The sequence below is a fragment of the Syngnathus leptorhynchus genome, chromosome 10 (assembly GCF_054491065.1).
Source record: "Syngnathus leptorhynchus isolate UIUO chromosome 10, UIUO_Slep, whole genome shotgun sequence".
Taxonomy (NCBI): domain Eukaryota; kingdom Metazoa; phylum Chordata; class Actinopteri; order Syngnathiformes; family Syngnathidae; genus Syngnathus; species Syngnathus leptorhynchus.
In genome coordinates, this window is record NC_141204.1 from 6,095,901 (window position 1) to 6,119,882 (window position 23,982).

General features: G+C 40.0%; 1 protein-coding gene across 1 annotated transcript in view; it reads left to right on the forward strand.

Annotated features, from left to right (window-relative positions):
* Positions 1-22,838, forward strand: part of LOC147050114 (golgin subfamily A member 7B-like) — a 127,350-nt gene extending 104,512 nt beyond the window's left edge. The window contains exons 3-6 of the mRNA XM_085921965.1: positions 15,249-15,374; positions 16,156-16,308; positions 18,769-18,870; positions 19,401-22,838. Coding sequence (XP_085778091.1) covers positions 15,249-15,374; positions 16,156-16,308; positions 18,769-18,870; positions 19,401-19,487 — 468 coding nt within the window. The 3' untranslated portion in view covers positions 19,488-22,838. The remainder of the gene's footprint in view (positions 1-15,248; positions 15,375-16,155; positions 16,309-18,768; positions 18,871-19,400) is intronic.
* Positions 22,839-23,982: the final 1,144 nt, after the last annotated feature.

Below are 23,982 nucleotides of genomic sequence, written 5' to 3' on the forward strand. Positions count from 1 at the left end.
GCACATGATCGGGTGTTCATGTTGTTCTTTGCCTGTCGCTTAGGAGATGAAATGACTCCAAAGGAAAACAGACTGTCGAGTTTCACTTCCATCCATTCTGCCTGATTTTGCCAGTCTTTCTTAATAAATATCACTGTTAATACTCCAAACACGTGTTGTGTGAAGCCCTCCCTTGGCTGCAGTTAAGTAAATAAACCTTACACCTCTTTTTTTGCGGAAGTACGGCATTCCCAAAGTGATCATGCGAATTGTTGAACAAGCTCACCCCGCCGGCCACGTCAGATCCCTTTTGTTGATTTATTCCTGTGTGCTCATAGTTGGGAATTGAACGGGTTTCATCGTGGCGGGACGATACGATGAAGTCACCACCCCGAGCGTGTTCTCACTCTTAATGAAAGCATCGCTCTTTGCATATGATGGTTTGCTTTAGATAAGTTAAGCCTAATTACACACGGGCGCCCAGACCGTCAGACCGACTCTTCATGTTCCCACAAGTTGGTTTTCAGACTGCTCTGTTAACCTTTGAACCACAACTAATCAATACTACTCACGGCTAATAATCTGTGGACCTCAGTTTCCCGTGAGGTGGTGGGATTGTCTCGTCACACGCCTCACTATCTCAGCCAAGTTTTGGGCTTTTTTTTTTTTGGGTGACCTATTTTAAGACTGCTCGTGTTTCCTTTTTATCCATTCACAGTGCAGAACTAACAAAGGTTTCTTTCATGGTAATCAATCAACAATGGTTGTCTCGGCCAATCAATTCCACTCTTCACTTCTTGGCCGTCTGATTGGATGAGAGCTTTAAGATGAGGTCCAGTCTGTATTGTTGAGCCCAGAGGTTTAGCATGCTTTCAAAAGAGAGACTCTGCAATTGTTGGTGTGTGTATGAGTGTGTGAGTCTGTGTGTGTGCGTGTGTGTGTGTGTGTGTGTGTGTGTGTGTGTGTGTGTGTGTGTGTGTGTCATTCAGTTGTTCCCTCCTCGAAAAAAAAGAATGCAAACCACACAAGAAGACAGAAGGATTAATGCCTTTTTATTTAAACCCACTTTTATTTATAAGTGTGCTTAACTTTTTGTTGGCTTACACATCCAAAGATGTTTTCTTAACTGTGCAGGCAAGTAAGATTTTAATAGCCATCCGAGTACACGTATAAAGTGAAGTTTAAACAAGTTTATTTCAATATAATAAAATAACAATAAATGTCACCAAGTTCCATTTCTGCTTCTTTGGCTGCCATTAAATAAATCTCCGTAAGTCCCATTAAAGTTGACATTTATATCTATTATTACTTATAGTGGTAGTTATAGTAATTATCATTGTCATCATCACACATTTTATTTTAGTATATTGTCAATTCTTACAATTGTTACCGTGCGGGGACTTTGTATGCCTCTCCCAAAAATTTGATGTGATTTATTTGCAGTGAGTCCTCCACTTGAAAGTTCAGAACCACAACATATTTTTCATAAAAGTATTCATAATCGGCTTAGCAATCAGCTTTGTTTTTAAGCAAAGATGAGTCATTGACTCCACCTGACCTCAGTGAGATCCAAAATCCTCCTCACACTGTTCACATGCACAAAAAAACAATCCGGCCGTGGTGTACTCAGAACGTTCCGATTCTTGACTCTTGGCTCAGTTCATGACAGTCACACACACACATAAACGCATGCATGTGATGAAATGATGTTGAAGGACTTTAACACCACACAGTCAGAAAGCGCTGCGGCCATTGATGCCTGTCACAGCGCGCCGCGGTGAGATGTGACAACTGTTTGCTTTCACTCGCTGAGGATTTGTCAATGTTTGCCCCTTTTTTCTCTCTGAGACATCAGGGGTCACGCTCATTTACAATTTCAACACGCCGTTTCTCCTCCTTCTCGACTGCCATACACACGTACACCTCCCATCGCAACAAGTCGTCCAAATGGCTTCAACTGGGCTTTTCTAAAGGGTCTTTGAACACATCACCGTCATGGAAGCCAATGCGTAGAGACAGAGAGGAGAAAAGAGTAAGCAAATTGGGAGTTGAGTGTGTGTAAGTGTGTTGGGCGTCCAGTAAAATCTTGTGAGCAATGGGAGACTTCCTCACTGTCACAGTGCCAGAGACGACGGCTGTGGTCAGCACGTTTGGCCAAAATGTGCTACCACTCTGCTAGAATTCTCACTGTTGCTGCTTTTGTGTAAATATACAGATGGACTCAGATATTACTTCATCATTTTATGTGTCAGTATTTTTATTTTTTTATTTTTATTTTTTTATCTAAAGCTGCTTCAACTCCACGAATCTTTTGCTATCTCTGTGGGCGTGCCAGATGACCGAAAATATGGTCACATAATTCTCGTTAACTATATCAGGTGTCAAATTATCTTTCCTATTTAACATTTAGGGTATATTAAAAAGGAAATGATGATTATTAATCATCAGTAGTTATAATATGAAATAGTTTGTTGATACAAATGAATAAATATCATCACCTAATTTTATAATATTGTTATCAATTGCAAAAATGAAAATAATGATGATCCTTAATCGACACCCTTCATCCATTTTTCTATTGACAAAGGTTGGCTGTCAGTAAACTTCCAAGTTAGTCACGTGAAGCCAAGGGTGAATGAGTTGCGTGGGGTGAAGTTTCTGTGATTTATGATTCGTACACTTTGTTGTGATGTCGACTTATCTGTGTGACGGACGAGCGCGTTGAGCAAGCCGTCTCATCGTCTCTCTGGGGATGGTTCCAAATATGTCATTAAGAACCCCCAGTGACTTTTCACGTTATCTTTTCATCTTTATCCTGTGTGCATGTGTATTTGTGTGTGTGTATTTCTTTGAGTGTGTGTCCCCTTATGCCCTCACCGCTCATTTCTATAATGACCAGGGTCATCAGTTAAGTCACCTTTAGTGCGGAAAAAAAAGAGAGAGAGATAGGAGTGTTTTTCCCGTATCTCTGTGAAAGATTATGAGATAACATTTTTTTTGCCTAATAGGAGAAAAAGGTCCTGGCACTTAGATCTTCTCAAGTCATTATTTCAAATTGTTCAGGAGGCGTTTCCTCATTCTCAGGCCCATGAGAGCCAAACACTACATAGCTGTGTCTCATAAAAAAATATCGTACGGATTATCGGAATACCTTTTATTGCACAAGAATGCTCGAAAGGGTTTAAAAAGCAAAGTGATGGGCTTTACTAAAGTGAGCCATGTGGTGTACAGTAGATATATACCACAGATTTAAAAAACAAAACAAAATCATACAACTAAAAACTAAAACCTAAATACTCATTCCATGGTGCAATTGCAATGAAAATCGATTGAATGTCGTGGGACCACGTAGCTTGTGAAAGCACTCAGGTTTGTTGTTTCTTGTGCAGGATGTCAATTAAAGGAAGTTGGGGGAAGAAAAAAAAAAGGTTTCGTATGAGGGACTCCAGCGCTCCATTTTTTTTTTTTTTTTTTTTTTGACTAGGATGTGTGTAGACATATAGGTCCAAGGCACACTATTGAAATTACTCTGGCATGGCTATAATAAACCTTCAAAATGCGGAGGGAAAATGTTGCTTTTTTGGCATGCAGCCTTCATCAGAGCTTGAAATAAGATTTTCTTGGAAGGGAAAAAGTGAGGCAGGTTTCCAACAAATTTCAGTCACGGCATTTTTATCTCTTGATCAAAGTTTAAATGTTTTATTCCTCTCGGTAAAACTGTTATTCACCCCAAGAATGCTTGGCTGCTTCAAACCAACTTTTTTAGATAAACAACTGTTTTGTCTCGTGTGATTTATAACCACTTGCACTTTAACCTGTCTTTTTATGATTATTATTATTTTTTTGTTTGTTATTGTATCGATGCGTGACCTGAACTTGTACCGGTCCTCCTGTACAATAAATGTACAATTTTTTTTAGCAAGAGCTCTGGAATTCTCCCTAAATTTCCATTTTAAACCAAAACTAATATGTCGCAATAATAATAACAATAATCCATTATGATTCTTGAGGGCCCACATGTCCTAAAAAAAAAAAAAGACATTTACAGTATTGTATTGCTATAAACAAACTGGTTATATAATTCTATCAGCATATTTACATGACATAAATATATACTCCCTAAGTTACCGGGCCTTGTATCATACTTCAATTTTTTTAATAGTTATCATACAGAGAGACGAACTTATATATTTCAATGAGTGCTTTCATGCAGAGCTAAAATGAAATCCTTGACTGAAATGATTCTTGCAAAATGTTCCACCTGCTGAACAAACCACTACATAAAGTACAAATTTGACAAAGTCAATGGTTAAGTACAATGGTGCTTTTCACCATTCCAGCGGCCAGACGCGCTACTGTACAAAGTTGGCAAAAGAAGAAGCGGGCTCTGACATGGGCGGGCGGCAACGTTGCTGCATTTCAGACCACCTTTGCTACTATTGGACAACGCCGACTCGGGAATGAGAAAAGCATAATAATTCTCTCGTCTTTCTCACTTTCTCCATGTCTGCCACACAGATGAAAATTGTCAGGCTCGAGAGTGCCTGGCTGGTGCACGCCTCGTCTCAGGAAAATCTTCCCAGTCTTCATCAATGAGGTACAGTGTGCTGAGGGTATATGTTGCCGCTCCCATATCACAGTCATTAGTCAAGTATGTGTTTGGCAGCCTCCGAACTTTCATTTACGCGTAATCCATACCGGTCCGAACAATCTTACAGGTGTAAATTGCGTAACAAGAACCTGAAACATTATTGTGTTATTCAGATGATCCCTGGTTGGGTTTAGGCGTGTGGAAAGGTATTTGGTGATGAGTACGCATTCTGAACCTCATCAAAGACTCCCGTCACACATGCACGCATCCACTCCTGGCCGCCACTCTTATTTGACTGCACCTGGCGGAATTTTCTGGTATCTTCTTACCTTGGCGCAATTTACACATTATCATCATGGAGTGCTTCTCTAATGGGCGTCCTCACTTACAGTAGCACATTGGCTGGCTTCTTGACGGACCTCCAAAGCAGATTGGTGGCTCCGTCTAGCCTTTCTGTAGACCTCCCGAGCAGTCCCACCTACATGGTTGACCTCCACGTTGTCCTGTCCATCTGTTCCGCCTCCTGTTACCCTTTCTCAACAGATGATCCATCTACAGTACAAGCTCACTGGTTGTCCTCTTATTTCAGTCACTCCCAAATCTGGACAACAAAGTTGTTTCTTAATTTTAAACTGGAACACAAGCAAAATAGATTAAAAGGCAAGATGATGTAAACATCCAAATCCTGGTGTGCTATGTGTGTGTGTGGTCTGGATTTACTTGTTCAACAAACCATCAACTATTTGCTTTGACATGCCGGTTGGATTGTTAGCATTTTTCAGACAAAAGTTTCAGCATTCATGTCACTGTCGGTGTCGAGGTTCACTCGCATGACTTCCATTCAGCCAGTGTGGATTCAGTTCCCACTCAATGACTGTGTGAATGAGTGGGATTGGTCGATTTTGTCTGTATGTGTACTGTGATTGACAGGTGACCAGGCCAGGTTGTAGTCTGCCTTAATTTAACCCCGAAAATCCACAAGGAGAGAATCTGACTGCTGTCTTTCACTCTTTATTTGCCATTACATCATTACATCTGCTTTCAAAGACCACGTCGTCCTCAACTGCCTTTACTGTATTTGCCAGGTGTAGGTTACAACTGTCCCAAAAATGCCTCTCCCATTCCTTCATTCCTGTACCAGCTGCTGACATCCCACACAAACGGGGAGAACTGCTTGTTCTGAACATGCAGCCGCGAATACGCAAAGCAGAGACACGACCTCAGGAGTCTTTAAAATTTTAGCATGTTTGGAACTAATTTACCAATCCATGGATTCCAGAGCAGCCTGCACCTGGAAATTTGGGTCATTGTTGGTGTTTGACACATGCTCAGGTTTTGACGAGTGTCTGGAACACTTCATCAATGACTATGAATCATTACTGCTGGAAGCGAATCCGTAGAAGCTCAGGCATTTGAAGAGAATCTTGGCAGATTGTGGCGCATCGCTGCAGGAGCTCTTTCAATAAGCTTTTCATACTCCCCTTCAAATGTCTGTCTTCTTCCAAGAGGTAAACAGGTCTCATTCTTGGATCCATCTCTTGACCTGGCCCACATTTTCAAATTATTGTCTTAGTTCTCCACAAATGTAAAGCAGCTTTTCTCACAGTGACGTTCATAGCCGACCGTGCTTCCACTTTTGGGCCTCATATATTTTCTATTGTATGCTACTTTGTCTCCATCACTGCGGGAGAGGTGATGGGTTATTTGGTAGATGGTGAAAGCTCATGTTGCTTCGAGTCAGAGAACAGGAGAAGGTGCAATTTCCTGAGTTCAAGACCCAGGTGGGCTCTAAAAATAAGCTTGTCTCAGGTTAGCCAGGCGAAGTTCTCTGATCTGGTTTGCTGTCACCCTGTGTAGCTCAGTGGGCAAACAAAGGTGCTGGCAGGGATGACCAAAATAAGTTAATCATTCTTCTATAGTGACAGCAGACAGCAACAAATAAAATGAATTCTCTATTAAAATGAAGGAGAGTTTGTGTTTCCAAGCACTAACTATAAAGACAGTTTGTCGATTTAAATTGTGATGGGATTTGCCCTGAAATTCACCTTCGGAGGAAGATCAAAATGTTCATTATGTTTTTATCATCAAACATGATAATCATAATATGATATTATCAGGAGTCATATTTACTTCCTGTGTTTATCTTCTCGGGAGGAGGTTGCCTCGTCTTCAAACCAACATGCTGCCAATTACAGTCCACACTTCTACATAACTACACTCTGATTTACATCAGTATGATCATGTTTTGACTCTTAGATTTCTATGTTGTGGTGAAAACAAAAACATTATATTGTGTGATTTCAACAGATGGTTGTAATTGAATAATCAAAAACTAAACAAGCCAAGTTAGATATCTCAAATTCCTTCTGACATTTGCCAAGATCAACAAAAACACATAAAGAATTACAGAACTGATAATAACCCTGGGATTAGTTTTCTCTCCAAATAAAACAATTTAAAGCAAACACCCAACTCACCAGGGTCTAAATACTAGTGATGCTGTGATTAGATGAAGTCAAATTGCATTCTCTGTTTGTGCATTCTATTTGTGGATATCCACTAGAGAGCGCTGGAGACATCTTTGGCCTTGGGACCTATATGGGTCGATCCATTCCTTTTAGTGCCAAAATGACCTTGTTAGCTTGCACAGTCTTTGATTCATCTCGTGACCATTAAAATAATAGCATGTAGCCTTCACTGGTAAACGATGCGGGAAGGGTGTGTGCGAATGGAGGCTTGGATTACAGCATGCTACGGCGTGGCCCCACAGGACTTCACCATCTGCTGTGCCATCTGAAGGCAGGAAGATGGCCTGCATTATCTTACCTTCACTGTCGGCTCCACCAATTCTGTTTTGTTGTTGTTTTGAATGAAAGGGGCATTCAATCACCAATTAATTTTTTGAAAAGATCCATTGTGGCCCTTTACAGCTTTGTATCTGAGTGGTATTTGAACTTCAATGCACCCCTGAATCTTAAATCATCATCTTACTGAGACATTCTGGATAATTCTATGCTTGTTAGGGCTATCACTACTGAATATTTTTAGAATTGATTATTCCATTAATTAATCGAATAATCTGTTGCAATTTTGTTTGTTTAATCAACATGTTTTCCCTGATTGCTTTTTTTTTAAGTAGTTATTTTTATTTATTTGCTATTATGTAGTGATTAATAAACAACTAGGCAACAGTTAAGCAATGTCAAATAAGTAGGATTAATGATCATTGTTTTCCAAAGTAAAAGCAGATGCTTGCGAATGTCTTGCTTTGATTAAATACAAAAATAAATAAATCACTCTGCTTTCATAAAGGGCTTGAGAAATCAAAGAATAGTTACGTTTGAAAGGCTGAAATGAGAAAATTTCAACAATCGTTAGTTAAAACATGGCTCCAAACGATTACTCAATTGTTAAAATATGAACATTTTATTTCTTGTCAGACATTTGATTCATTTTGACACCTCTGATTCTAGTGAATATGTGTTTATCGTAGTCCAGTGCATAAAGCAAGGTCAGTGGAGACATGCTTGGATGGGTTACTTGAGAAAGAAGCCCGTCAAATTTCTATGGGATGAACTAGCGCGAAGATGATGAGCCAGGCCAATTTTAGGCTGCACTGTACAGCCAAAATGCACTTTCAACATTTGAGGGAGAGAGGATTTTCTTCCACTCTGTCTTATATTCTTGACAGGGTCATTTTTCCTGTCTTTCCGTTGGGAGAAGACTGCTGGTGGTATCCTAATATCCACACAGGGATCAGTATAGCAGCTTGTGATGTTGTCAGGAGAGGACTTTGCAAAAGCTGTGAAGCTCATAAAAGTCCACTTTACATGAATGCCACACAGGACTTTAAATTCAGAAAGTGCTTGTGGGCCAAAAAAAACACTGATGTTTTACTGTTGTTGTCTCCCTGTTTGCAAAATGGACACAAGAGCCTCATCACTCCCATGCACTTTTTTATTTTTGCTGGGAATGGAGTATAATGTGCATATGTGTGTGCCAGATACATATGTTTATCTTCTAAAACGTGCACCTCCCACATTGTGTGGAGTCACCTCCCTCAATGCAATGGAAAGTTAGGCCCCAAGTGGTGACATAAAACCTTTATTGATTGTACAGGCAATGTTAGAATGTCATACAAGGTTGGAAAAAAATAGCAGAAAACTAAACACAAATTCTTGCCTCTTAAAAGCTCGCTGAACTGAAGTATGATTGCACGAAAAGGGTCAGCTAACATAACCCAAAAATCTGGATGCTGATTTTTTGGAATTGCAAATGTTGCCGCTTTCTCCGATGGCCATTTTCACATACCTGGCTGTGGTTGAAAACAGCAACCAAATTTTTGAGTTCAAGCCAATCTTGATCTGGCTCGCCTTTGAACAGAAGCATGAAAATAATCTGAACAAACAAACAGTACCGGCTGGTGCACTTTCACCGCTAAATGGATACTTTTGTGCAAGTTTTCCAAACGTTTCTGCTAAAACCAATCCAATGTAGGTCAATGTGATCATCAAAAAGATACATTTATACGAGACAGACAGGCATATAAAAATAATTTTATAAAATATTATTATTTATATATAATGATAAATAATATAATTTTACCGTAATGCAAGATTTGCAATGGTTTATATTGAACCAAGTAGGGTCCATTTTTGACCCACATTTGGGTTATTTTTTACCCAACTGTTTTTTTTTTTTAAGTGAGCTGCAGTCGTGATATTGTGGCTCATTTGTCTTCATTGTGACAGTGTCGGGCATAGAAAAGATGCTGCAGTGCAGTCATGCAGCCACACAGCATAAAATGGGCCAGTCTTTACTCCTTTTCAACTTATTTACAAATGATTAGCATAATGTCACCCTCTCCTGACGCCCACAAAGCTTTCATGAGTTGTATTTTTATATCGTCCTTGACACAAAATTAGCAATATTGTTTACTGGGAATTGCATGCAGGAAAATCACATCCTTGATGTGGTTGGGCATTCTGCCCATTCGGCCCTTTTCTTCTTCCCCCACTGGAACTAAATGCAGCTAATATCACATCGTTGATCTGAAGCGTACTGAAAGATGTTTTGCCTCCAGTGTGTCATTCCAGCTGTCTTATTTAATTACATTGTTCTATTTTTAGCTTTGTTATGGATTCATGTATAATTCAGTGGCTTTGTTTGTGTGCGCCTATGGATCATGTGTTTGTGTCCCTCTTTGCTGCATTGCTTGTGTACTACGACAAATAGCATTCATCTTGTTTCATTTTGACTTTTCTGTGTCAGGCTTACTCGGTAGGAAAAAAAAAAGCATCAGTGAGGGATGCTTCCTGTTTCTTTTCTATAGTTGTGAGCTTGGAACAGATTGTGATTGAGGTACCAATGTTCTGCATTGGATTGGTGACTGGATATTTTTTGCAGACTCTTCGAGCAATGCGCCTGTTGTGTACAGATAGTGTGTCTTTTCTCAGCCAATTAAGCAGCCTGACGGGCTTCTGGTGATAAATGCATATCGTGAAGCCGCTTTGACTGCTTCTTCAAACAGAGCCAAAAATCCCATTTTCCCAGACGTGGCTGATATCGAAACACGAGAACATCTGCTGTTTCTGAAATCCCAAAAATGTTTGAGTCACTTAAGATTTGCCAGCAGGAAGGATGCATTTACATTTCCCACAGAAGTTCCAAAAAGGGAGTCATCCGCGTGTTGAAATATAGAAGCAGACTGCCAATCATGCGACTTGTACTTGTGCAGGATGGCGCGTACTTGTTTAAGTGTTCAAAGTGGAACTTCACCGGACTTTAGTTTATTTGGACTCGACTTGTCCAAGCATTTTAGTAGATGTTTATTAGCTTTGAACGGTTCCAACTTAATATGTTTTTTTGGTTTGTGAGTTCTCATTTCCTGTCACGCCGGGACGTCTTTGGATGTACTCCACTGTCAGAATGTGTGTATTTGTGCACAGGAGACAAATCCACAACTTGTGGTTAAGTCAATAGGAGAAGGCTGTTTGCTGTGGCATGAGGCCCAGAAGACTTGCAAACATGCAGTAAGTGGAGTCTCCAACAAACTGGGCTGTCTTGTGCATGGCTGCTCTTACAGTGCCGTATGCTCAGCTTGGACTGAATGTAATACACTGACAATCACTAAACACAAACAAACCAGAGGACAATGAACACAACATGACTCAGACAAGCTTAAGTAGATACTAATGCAAAAAGTCATCAAGTCAAAAATGATCTTTACAAAAATAATTTCTATGCAGTCCTAAACACAATATTTTGATTATTAAAACAGAATTAAGCATGTGAACGTCACATGACCAAACTCAGAACAGGTAAGCCTTGATGGTAGTCACCTGAGCCCCTTGGCACTGTGATGTCTTCTTCAGTCCACAGTAAATGTCAGTACAAGATTTTTCTGCTTCATCCATCTCGTCCAGTTCAGTCATTATATACTATAGCACTTGGTTTCTTATTCGTTTTCCACTAAACTCGCTTGTATTGGGGATGGTGTGAGTAATTTGACAGTTTAACATAATGCTTACCACAAAAACTTTAGGACTGTTGTTGCAAGTGTGAAAAAGAAGCTGAGCTTCTTCCCCCCCTTCATCATTTCACGGCGCACACGTCTAATAGAAGGTGTCGGTTTGGAGTGAGGAGGAAAGCAAGATTGTTTTACTGGAATATAAATTACGTGGAGAATGAAATGCGAACAACTATTGGCCTCTTGTGCACTGTTATAATACTCTGAGGCTGAATTAAGCAAAGCTCTTATTTTCTGCTGAAGTGAAATTTCATCCACGCTGGCGGGGCTGCAATATGAAGGTACATTCTTTCCTTCCAAAAAAAGAAAAAAAAAACTTTGACCTGCCAACATGTAACCAACTTTAAATACATCAAAACTGTGAACATGCTTCTATTTCTCCCAAAAACATCAACATCGGGATATCAAGTTTATGTCAAGGGGAAAAAAATGATTTCTAAGCAATTCTGTGGTACCTGGGAGTTAAAAAAAAAAAGTAAAAATAAAGTTGTGTCAGGAAATATACAAGGAATTAAATAGTGGATTACAGACAGAATATTTGACTATTTTACAATAATTTGTCCTTTAATATAATAGTGAGAAATTACAATAGCTTTAACAATCTTCATTTTCTTTTTTCTTTTTCTTACGTAAGCATTTTGGGTTGATTTCAAAAGGATTAATTACGGCTCAACAGGTTTGCTTATATTTACAAAATGTGCATCTTTCCATGCAAATATGTGATTAGCATTTTTCTTAGCAAGGAGGAGTAAGGAGAAGGATCCTGACAAATAATACATAACACTAAGCTCTTCCATCATTTTGTCTTCTCTTTTCATTCATTCGCAACTTGTACTGTTTTGTGAGTGTGCTGTTTTGTGCGTGTGTGTGTGTGTGTGTGTCTGTGTGTGTGTGTGTGTGTGTGTGTGTGTGTGTGTGTGTGTGTGTGTGTGCGTGTGTGTGCGTGTGTACGCAAGAATGTGATTTAGCGTATCCTGGGAGGAAATGCAGAGCTAGATCGCGAGACCATCTCATTTCACTCCCAGTCATGAGTCATGATGTTAAACAAGTGCAGGGAAATAGTTTTACCTAAAAATAGACTTAGCAATGTGAAATCACTTGCTATCTTTTAAGCACCTTTTATCTCATCAACAATACTTTACAGTCAAATAGTGGAGATGTATTAGTTTCCCCTCATAAATAAATAACAATCAGGGGCGGACTGTGTGGTTCATTAACTTAAAGGAAGTTGCTGCCTGTGAAAGCAAACCAAATGGTGCATCAAAGTAGGCCCAGATGAATGTTTAATGGGATGACTTCCTAACGGCACAGTAAATCGTTGATGTGAGATTGTGCAGCACTGCCGCATGACCACCGCGGCAGAAGCGGCTCCTCTTGGCTGCATGCTTGTAGCAAAGCATGAACTTTAAAATGTGCTACCATTCAAGGCAGTAAGAAGCGTGCCGTCAAAGTTGTAAAATGTACTGAGCTGTAAATGTAAAATGTGTCGCACTGAACCTTGCCTTATTGTGCTAGTCGACATTGCAAAATCTGGTGCCTTGAGATTCTTTTTGACTTTAATGTGTTCCGTGACCATGTTCAAAATGCTGACCAATCAAATGTCAAATCAACTTTCCCAATTGAAATGAATGAAAATGCCATTAATCCATTCCAAGGGTTGTAGCTTGACTTCCCATAGCTGAGGACATGTTGAGGATAGACTGTTGGACGGATGGACAGATGAATGGCTATCCGACCTTTTAATTTGGAACGCAGAATTTTTTCATTTTGCCCTTTTATTTATTAAATCAATCACTAAACAAAAATACAGTAAAAGTAAAATCAATTAAAGCTGAATATACATTTCAATCAATGCCAATTTTACTGATTTCCCCACTAAAACTGTGAAATAGATACACATGCACACACACACCTCCCCACACGTGCATCATCCCCACGCACGCACGCACACACACTCGCGCCTGCTGTACTTGCGGCAGGCTGCACGAGCCGCGCCGCCGTAACACACGACAACAGTGCAGACGCGTGTCGTCCTCCTCCAAGCCGGACACGTCCATCCACATCCATGCTTACAGCTCATCGCTGCAACATGGCGACAGAGGTGAGACATGCTGCTTCTTGTCTTCTTTTCCTCCTGCACGTGGTATCTTGAGCTGGGAAAAGTCACTCATGTTGAATTCATCATGACTGAATGTGTCTTTATTTGCCTCATTTGAGTGTCTTTTCAGCTGAACTGTTTATTTAAGATCTAATTAACAGTCTTGATGAGGCATGGGCTCATCAGCACCATGGACAGGGGCGGACTTGTTTCCCCCCTATTAAACATGAATGGAGCATCTTGAAAGACTTTGCTGTCATGACTTCATTTAAGTAAATGAATTCCCATGCATTGCTTTACTGATGCAGAGTGGCCTGGTGTTCTGGTTATTCTTACTGGACACAACATTTCGAACACCTGCACAATGCGAGACAAAAAGAAAAGTACAGTATATGTATTGCATTGTGGATTTCACTGTGGATCTGCACCGGCTCAAACTGAGAGGTGTTCGTAATATTGTGACTCTCCCATGCACTACTCTAATATTAAACATGTTGAATGAAAAGCATTCTGATTTTAAAAAATAGAATATTGTGCAGATGTACCTAATATATTGTCCACTGAGCTGACAACGCATCACCATTGCTTTGGGCCAATGAACAGCCAGCTTCTGCGTGTGCCCTTGTTGATGTCACGTTCTAACTCAAGATGCCGCCTCAGGTATCCTAATGATTTAATTGGGGGAGTCATGCTGTTAGCTGCTGCATAATTTCTTCTGGAAGCACCCTCGTAAAGTATGATGAAATACAGATAACGACAAGTTGCACAGTGAGTATGCTTAATGAGCAATGTGCTGTATTTATGATTAAAAGAAATGCAAAATATGCTGGCCAATATGGCTTCCATGGCCAACACTTTAATAATACAAATGCACATCGATGTGGAAGCAGGTCCGAATGGAAATGGCTTCAACATATCAATTATCCATGGCAGACTGCAGCCATTTGTTGTCCATCAGTGATTGGAAGTCCTGTCAACCACTTTACTTCCTGTCTATCATCGTCTCCTCCACTTTTTCCTCTCCTGAATCATAAATATTATACATCTACTTTTGCCTTAGCCTGTACTCTGCAGTCCACCATTCGGATAATGACCCCAAAACAACAATTGTATAAATTTGCCAAATTTGCTTGGCTCTGCTTTCTTCCTGTGATAAATGATACAGTTGTTTTCCATTGCGTTGGTAATTGTGTCTATTAATAGCCCAAGTTGGTCATTATGACAAGCAGCAGGCTGGGGAGTATAGAAAAAAGGATATTTAAAGCACAGGCAGACAGAGCGATTTTGTGTGACTGGAGTTTTTGAGCGCTGAAGACCAAAATAGAGGTGTGGATGTTATTCCTGGTTGTCAGCAAAGCAGTGCATCTTCTTGGCCTTCTTATATACATTATAGACGCCATACTGCGAGATAATAATGCCTACCATTCTATAACAGTAGATGGCATTCCATTAAAAAAATATCTGAGTAATCATATTTCAATCCATCCATCCATTTTCTATACGACTCATCACATCAACATCCTAAACTTAAGCGTTACTTTGTACAGTAAAATTTGAAATTAATTTGGCAACAATTGAAAATGCTGTTTAACTACAAACTGAATTTTTGGGAACATGCAGAACAATTAAATAATATTCAATGTTGTGTAATTCCCACTAAACTGCATTAAATCTAAATCCCAGTTTATTCTTACTACCAGCCAAATGTCCAAATACTTTCACTCATTTATGAATCATCCTTTTTTTTTTCATGTATATACACACACACACACACACACATCCCTCTCCACTCCCTATCCTTTCCGAGTGAAGCAATTGAGATCAACAGAGAGTAGCTTTACAGTGTCCCACTTACTCACCGTTGCTGTTCCTCACCCAGAAAACGGCTGTTTGGATATAAAGCACTCAAGGTGCTTTTAAAGGAAAGTAGCAGCTGTTGAGTGCAAAACAGGCCAAGTGCTTGTAAAGGATGCGCTGAGAGGGCTGACGATGTAATAAAGTGATGGGCAACGCGGTGTAACTCTTGTGTGTGTTTGTCTTGTCGTGTGCAGTTTCACAGCCTCCAAGAGATGAGGCGCACTGCTTCTCTAGTGATGAAGGTCTTCATACAGAGGGACTACAGCGAGGGGACCGTCTGCCGCTTCCAGACTAAGTTTCCCCCTGAATTGAACAGTAGGGTGAGTGTCGTGAGTCTGCCACTGTTGACATTCACTTCTGCACATATATTCTTACATTTCATTTCCCAGTGTTGTAAACATACAGGTTTAGTATCTCAATGAATTAGAAAATCATGGACATGTTTAAATCGTTGAATGCACAAAGTGAAACTCACTGTAATATAGATATTTTGATAATTAGGGGCCGACAGACAACAAAAATCCCAAATGATCTCAAAATGTAACGAAATAATTTGTAACTACAAAAAGTATTCCGTTAATCTATAGATGAAGTTTACATCTTTAATTCAACTACTAAGATAAATCTCCTAAAATAAATATTTAGGACCTTTGCTTGCTGTCTACTTTTTTGGGGTGCTCCTGTTTTAGCAAAACTAGATGCAATAAAACTTTTTTTTATGATTGTACTTAATAAATTGTGCAACGAGTGGATGCTCCCAATTTCTATGAGGACATATTCAAAATGTAACTTTTGCTCATATTAGCTACAACAGCAGCTTTTTTATTATCTTCCGATTCATGGCCATCTGTTATGATTATACAGACTAGTATAGCCTTGCCAAGTACAGTAATTAGCATCGAGAGGACATTCCCACCTTCACACTATCGTAAATGTAAAGTAAATGTGCACTTTGAATTTACTCTGGCAGATGCTCACAGGATTTGCATTTTCGTTCCGCAACATTGTTTCATATTGCACACAAAGCGACTTTGTTGCCATTGAGGCCGAGCAACACTTTTTGACTCTGATGACATGTCTGCGTTTGTGTTTCGCAAGTAGATTGAGCGAAACTTGCTGGAGGAAACGGTGAAGACGCTCAACTCATTCTACTTGGAAGCTGAAAAAATTGGAGGCCAGTCGTACCTGGAGGGATGTCTGGCCTGTGCGACGGCGTACATCATCTTTTTCTGCATGGAGACTCGCTACGAAAAGGTAAACGTGATCGCAGCAGCCTCCGACTTTGCACAAATGATCGCACTGGCCACCTGCAGAACGTGAATGCAAAAGTTCCCATTCTCAGCAAATTGCGTGCTTGGATGCAATCCCGCATATCGAGGTCACAGTTGTTTGCACCAGCATGAGTCAAAGACGTGGCAGATACCATCTGCTCGTGCAATACCTTAATAGACCTCGCTGTGAGGCGCGCGCACACACCTGCGTGCAGATGGGCCAAGCACGGCACGCCACTTGTACATCCGTCCCGACAAAGGCCAGGTGATAGCATAGAGTTCCATGCGCAGTCTTTGATCACCTGCTGCTGCTATGCGCTCAACCTGGAGCTGCGCAAAAGTCCCAGCATGCCTCGATAGGTTGATCTCTTCCACCCGCATCAATCATCTCCCTGGTTTTGTGGCTTTTTCTAAACATTTCCTTATCAACAGAAAGCACTGGGCGCTGTGCAAAGTTGTTTGTCGCTATATTGAAGCCATGCAGAAAAAAAAGTTCCTTTCATGTCTTTTGTCTGCCGGTGGAGGAGATGCTATCGGCTTCACTGGAGAGTGACTTTATTGAGTCGTTTGACAAAATGATGTCGGTTGAATGATGATGACAAGTGTAGCCACCCAAGTAGATCTTCGATAAGAGGCCACACGCACCAAGGAGAGCGTGTACAGAATCAGCGGAGCACCCAAAAGCCCGGATGCTTGCGGTGCACGATCTCAATGGACGCTGATTGCTCCGAGCATGTTGAGATGTGCACCGCATGGAGCGCATGGTTGGCTTATGCAACATTGATAACATATATGTGTCTATAATGTTAGGAGTCACATTTTAACATTGTTTAGTGTCATAAAAGTATGAGAAGTTGACCCAAGGGTGCAGGGGGAAAAGTGCTCAAAGGGCCACATTTGATTTTTAAAACAGACGGATAGCAGGTCAAATAAAAGTGAGATAAAAAGGGTAAAAATAACTTCCATAAATAACATTTCATTCTTTTATAATTTGTGCATTTAAATTAGTCAATCATTGATTTAAAAAAAATGACCAAAATTTCAAGTAAAATGATATGTTTTACTAATATTTTTTTAGTCGACCCACTTTTTGAGGATTACTGGATTAAGCACTAATTGATGAGCTAAATAAATACAAAATATTAAAAATGGATAAATATATATATATATATATATATATTAAAATAGGAAAAAATTCTCAGAGTGTCGGCATCTCACTGACACAAAAAATGTTTCCATCTATTCCCTGGATTTCTGCGAAGTATTGCAAGTTAACACCCTGGAGATGGGGGGGGAGCACTTTTTATGACCTAGGAATTTGATTTGTCCATTTCAGGATCATTTTCCCGTCTTCTCCCTTCGCCAAATACACAGAGATGCGTTTACGACTGCGGTTTCGTCTTTGCGGTCAGGTTTGCGGGGTCAGTACGTCAACAGCTGTGCCTGCAGCTGTGGAAGGCCTTTGCCATCTCTGAGGAGCTTTTGTCAGTTTTGCAGCAAAGCCTCTGCGGTTCTAATCTCTCTTGGAGGAATAGCGGAATAACCTTTAGTTAACTCATAGATGTTTGGATGCAAATTGTTGGGTCACTCATTGGAGTACCTGTCCACCCATTGAGCGTCTGTCCACCATTTAAAGTGCCTCTGATTAATCCCAATAAATTTCAGCCATTCTAGCCGGCTTGTCATGACCTTGTATTTGAAAAAAGGGTGTGTAGACTTTTTCTATGCACTGCACTTGATTGCTCGCAGTCACCGATGTGGTGGAGGATATTTGTGTTTGAGGTATTGTTTGAACTGCTGATTTTATTTGTACACACTGTGGGCTCTGTTCGCACAAGTCAATGTGGAGAGGTGAAGTTATTGAGAAAAAAAAACAACAGATGTACGTGTTTGTTTCCCAAAGAAGTGCAAATGATGGCGTTCGCCTTTTCAGCAGCACTGACAGCTTTCTTTGTGGTGGCAATGCCCAGTGGAGTGTGGTTGGGCTGTCAGACACGCTTAGTCTGCTTCCAGGGGATGCGTGGCATATCAGCATTGATGTTGTCCACAGAGGCATATAGCCCGTGCTGAATAATCTGCCCTAATTATGCCATTTAACTCTAATAGCTGTCTTTTCAGCATGACTGGCCATCAGTCAGCACAAATCCTGTGGACATGCGGCAAGACGTTCTGCTGTCCGAGGCAAACCAGTTATGCTCTGTGTGATGCAAGAAGGGTTGATGAACATAGATTTTTCTCTCAGTAAGATAAATGTTTCCATTTTACTCGTTCAAACTATCAAAGAAACACAAAGCAACCTTTGTGAGAGAAATCTAAGACTGTTAATTTAAAAAGCACGAAATACAGAGCTGGAAAAAAAAGAACTTTTGCTACTTGATGTATTAATTGACAATTTTACATCAAATCATATTCTCTATTAATAACTCTATATGTTGAATTTCAGATTTTGAGGAAGATAACGAGCTACATCCAGGATCAAAATGAGAAAATTTATGCTCCGCGAGGGCTGCTGATCACCGACCCCATCGAAAGGGGAATGCGAGTTGTATCCTTCAGAGAGAAACCTCCCGCCTTCTTTTCCTCCTTCCACTCAAACAACACGATAGCATATACATAGAAGTGCATGGTAAACTTCAATAGAGCGGCGATAGCGGATAAGAGGTGGTAGCGGTTTAGAGGTCACGGAAGTCATTGTGGTTTGAGTCCTTAAAAATTCCACACATGCATGTGGGTTGGGTGGGCAAATGAAAAACACCTTCTCCTCCTTCTTGATTGGCCATGAGGATGCCCTTGGAATGGTACTTAGATTAAACTCCATCAGGGAGGATGTTCAATAGCCCACTCATTACTTGGAGTGAATATGAAGCAGGGCTTTGGAGAGAAAAACACTTAGTCAGCAGTTCTGCCTGTATGCATGTGAGACATTTTCCTTTTTTTTTTCTTTAGAGGTTAAAAATGGAGGATTATAAACTAGCTGGTAAGTAAGTACCAAACGATACCAGTACGCCTGCCAAAATTGTGTCTGGTGGTTTTAGTGTGTTTTGCAGAATTGCCTCCTTGACTTTCCTCTTATAGCTGGAGATCAGCGTATTCGAGGACCGAGGCTCGAGCAGCTCCAGCCCCAGCAGCAGCGCCTCATCGACGGCGGGCAGCGCTCGGTGACTGGAGGGCCAGCGCCAGGCTTACGGGTACCACCACGGGGCAAGCGGGACGCTCGCAAACATCCGCATGCTGAAACACGAGAGCACCCGCTTTTGAGAGCATATCCACGCCAAGACCTGCAACGCACTAACTCGGTAACAGGTGGAAGCCACACTACGACAAATATCAAAGAATATTTACAGTCCGACTCCTACAAGAAATTTCTTTTCCCCACTCACCATTTGTCCCAGTCCAACTATTCCTTTTATTTCCCATGAGTCCATCTTTGAGTTATAGCTGAGTCAGCAGGCTCACACTTGATTAGACAGAGTGTCAACATGTAATTGGCTGAGAAAGGCAGGCAGTGTTTATATGGTGGTACACTGTCAAGGCTGTTGCAGCAATTCCCTTAATCAAGATTGGAAAACTACCACTCACTCTTCTCCGGTCCATTGGAATGCCATTTAGATAGCGCTGCTATGATAAATTAATTCAGCCTCATCAACGAGCAGAGCTTTCAGTATTAGCATTAAGCTTCTCATGTACACTAGTGAATAGTGTTAATATTGAGACAAAATATGTGAAAATAAATGTGTCGAAATGTCAGCTGCATACTCTAATACCCGGCTGAATCATTTTTGCATATTGAATTTTATTTCTTGGCTAATGCCATGAAATTAGAACGTAAGTTATTCCGCATTTCCACACCAACACTGCAGGTGGGACCCCCCACGCAAATCAAAAATATCTTAGTTATTCTCAGAAATTCATGCTGGGATAAAGTCGTGTACGGTCATGCGTGGATTCAGCTGCAGATATTTTTACCGTTCTGGGCCACAGTCGCTATTCTCTGAGGTTCAATATAAGCTCTATAAAAACACTTGTACTTTAGTTGTATAGACCTGCGTCCCAGTGCTACCTCATGCAATCAAGTAAAATAAACACATTGGTATAAAAGTAGAAGTGTCTGATACATACTAACATAGCTAATCGAAATTGTCAAATCTAAACCATATTTTGCACGTGGTCAATGACTTGTTTGTTGGTGGATTTAAAAGAGATAAATTGAGGGTAGCATTTCCATATTATCCTGGAAAACACAGTTCTAGTGCCCTCTAGGGTAAGACTGCTGCCACAGTTAAGTCCATTGTTATGTTTTTGTCTTAAACCCCTTCCCATGTATCGTTAGAGCTCATCTCCTTATGCTTCAGTAAATTATCAAAATAGAAATATAACAATAACACATGCATGGTCAAGTTCTGCAAGTGTGCATCCTCCTGAGCTTTTGATGCCTCCATGTTTCATCCCAGTGGTGCCCAACCTGGTGCTGACAGACTGAGCCATTTCAAATGACTTTTGCTGCCAGTGAGCCACAAACTCACTTGATAGACAGTGTATATTTAAAAAGAAAAAATAGGCAGCATATGTGAGAAAACTCTTGTTAATACTGATTTACAAAGAAGACTGTACAAAAAGTATATGCTTGAAAATTATATCATTTATACTAATGTATAGTAATTGGTAGTTTTTATACAATATATAGTAATTTGTATTTTTTGTACATGCATGTTGATTCACTTTATCAACTGTCTAATAACAATCTTGTCACCATCATATATTAACAATAATACTGTATGTGAGCTTGTGAAGCGTAATAATTTTTTTGGCATCGCACCGCTAAAATTTTCTACAATGATACAAATGTATTCTCAAAAATTCAGTATTTTCTCATATAGTACTTCTAAATTTTATTTTATTACAAATCCCTATAGTTTCATTGCAATTGTTTATTGTGCTATATATCGCTGTATATTTTAAAAATCTATATTTCTATAGTACTACAAGTACTACCACTGTTCATAATACAGTATCATGTAAAGTAACACAATAAAATTGCTACGAATAAGGTGCTTAGAAAAAATAATGTATAATAATCAATTCAATGATATTTAAGTGTTATTTTAAGGTGTCTAACCATTTTTTTGTCCGAAATTGTCTTATGTTCAAAATCCAAACACACCTTTACATATGCTGTAACTCCTCTGCAGGCAGCTAGTGAGTGTTTGGATAGAGGTACGTGGCAGTAACACAAACACATCATCAGCTGTTCATACATCACTTTTTTTTTTCTAAACAAGGGGGACAGTTGCACATCCCTTATATGAAAAAATGAAAAAAACAGTATATGTGAGGGGGAAAAAAAAGAGTGTCACTTTTCTTTGAACACAGGCATGCTGATATGTGGCCAGTAGTTTTCAGCGCAGTGGCTTCTGATAAATGAAGACAAGCAAAGCCGGTGGAGATTCATTGGGACGTGAATGTGTTCTAATGCAGCAGAGAACCTCGCTCGATCACACTCTCCATTAACCTCTGTGCCAAAACACGCATAATGCCTGCGTGCCAAGTAATGATATATCTTCCACTTATATGTACATTCCCACATTTGTTTATCTTTGCACTGTGTTTGAGCGTCACTATTTGGCCATCACATTTGCTATTATATATGAATAATGCATATTGTGCTATTTCTATTGAGGTCCTTTTTGTACAATGTCTTCCTGAAGTTATAAATGATGAGGTGTTGAAAGTCAGTTGGAAGATATTGACTCAGGCAGACAAAGGGTGAATTGATGAGTCGTGCTGCATGGTTTAACAGAGGAGAAGAAATCGGGGGGGGTGTATAACATTTGCTCTTACTGAATTTCCTGGTGTGTAATTAAAGATGATTTGCATATCAAAACTTGTGGGTTTTCAAATTGCAGCTTCGACAGAGACATGGAGCTGACGCTCTGTAGCGATAATTCCAAAATGCACTCTGAGGTCATTTGAGTTCCAGGTTGGACATGTACACACAGGCGTGCTCACGCACTTGCACATCAGTGGCTACAAGCTCGGCTTATTTGTGGTTTGGGTCGCTCCAATCATTTACTGTCAGTGAGTGGGAAGAAAATCTGCTTGCCGACCAACTAATTTTGTCATCTCGCTCCAAATCCTGATTCAAACATCTGGCTCTTGAATTGTTAAGTATTCCAGTATGTTTCAAGTTAGTGCATGTGAAAATGTGTTTCTGTCTGAAATATCAGTTTTTAAATGTTTGCATAATACTGGAGCAATATTTATATCTAGTGATCACTTTAGTTAGTTAAACATAATTACAGTCAGAGTAATAAACGGTTGAACCGATGTGGTGGACATTTTTGATACCTTAAACTGAACAATGTTATATTTGACTTTGAAATTTCATAAAAAAAAGAAAACTGTCAGCGATGATTCTTTTTTTATTATGTATAACCTGATTGATTGGCGAACAATCCAAAAGCCAAAATAAGTGATATGGGAAACACATGTATGGATGAAAAGAAAAACTAGAATGTCAGACAATTGATCCATTTAGTATTTTCTTGGTATGTTTCTATATTCCATCTTTTTTTACTGGTATCTATTTGAATAAATGCTGACACAAGGCACTTTGTGAATAAATGGATAAAATCGGGCCAATATTATAATCATCAAGTGTGTGTAGAATATCCATCATGGCCCGCTCATAAAGCCAATAATGAAGATGTTCTGGCAAATGATGTGGCATCTCCACACCTGTGTAAGTGTCCAAAGGTCATTTTAACACCATCGAGTAGCTCTCAGCCTGCTCAGGCCTCATTTTCCCTCCCTTACCGCATTGTTTATTTTTTTGTTTTTCTTCCAGTTGATTAGTGTCCAACATTTCAAATTCTTTGGCTGCACATCGCTCCTTCTTTTCCGTCGACTTCCTCTACGGCGTCCGTGCTTCCAAGCAAGAAATACAGGTCGACTTTTTAACCATCTGTCTAGATGGAGAAAATAAAGTGGTATTGATTGGTTGAAATGTTTCTCCTGGTAAAGTCTGCAAACTAAGTTTCTGCACTGTTGTAAGATGATTGAGACTGGCAGCGGTGCTTGGCACATGCAGCACCGCGCTTATAATGAAGTACGCCATTGTGCGCTTGCATTGAAGGCATTATACACCGAGTCGCTACAGGGGCGCCTGGCATCGGACAAAAGCCAGGACTGCACTTTTCAAACTCGTCTGTATTATTTCACGGCCGTCTTACATACTGTAAGCGCATCCTCGTTACAACTTCTTGAATTCAATCCGAGAAATGTAAATCTGGCAATCTTCCTTGTTTGAAATCAAACTTGCTTTTTCAGATGATGTTTTGCTTCACCAAAACACTTTCACTTTGTCTTCCAAATGTCTGCTTGCTTAATGCTAATTCACATTGCAAAATGTTGCCTGCTGTACACTAGAATTTCCCCATGCGAAACTAACTGAAAAATATTTTCTCTTATTTTAGATTAACAAAGATTTGACTGCATGTATTCACCATTATGTAGTCATTCCTCCTTAAAAACCACACCCCAGTGAAACCCAAAGTTCTAGTCTGGCCACTTTTATTTATTGTACTTGATTTCACTTTTGGCACAATCTCCTATGCCCTGCCTGTTAACGTTGGCATAAAGAAAAAAAAAAACCTCGGAA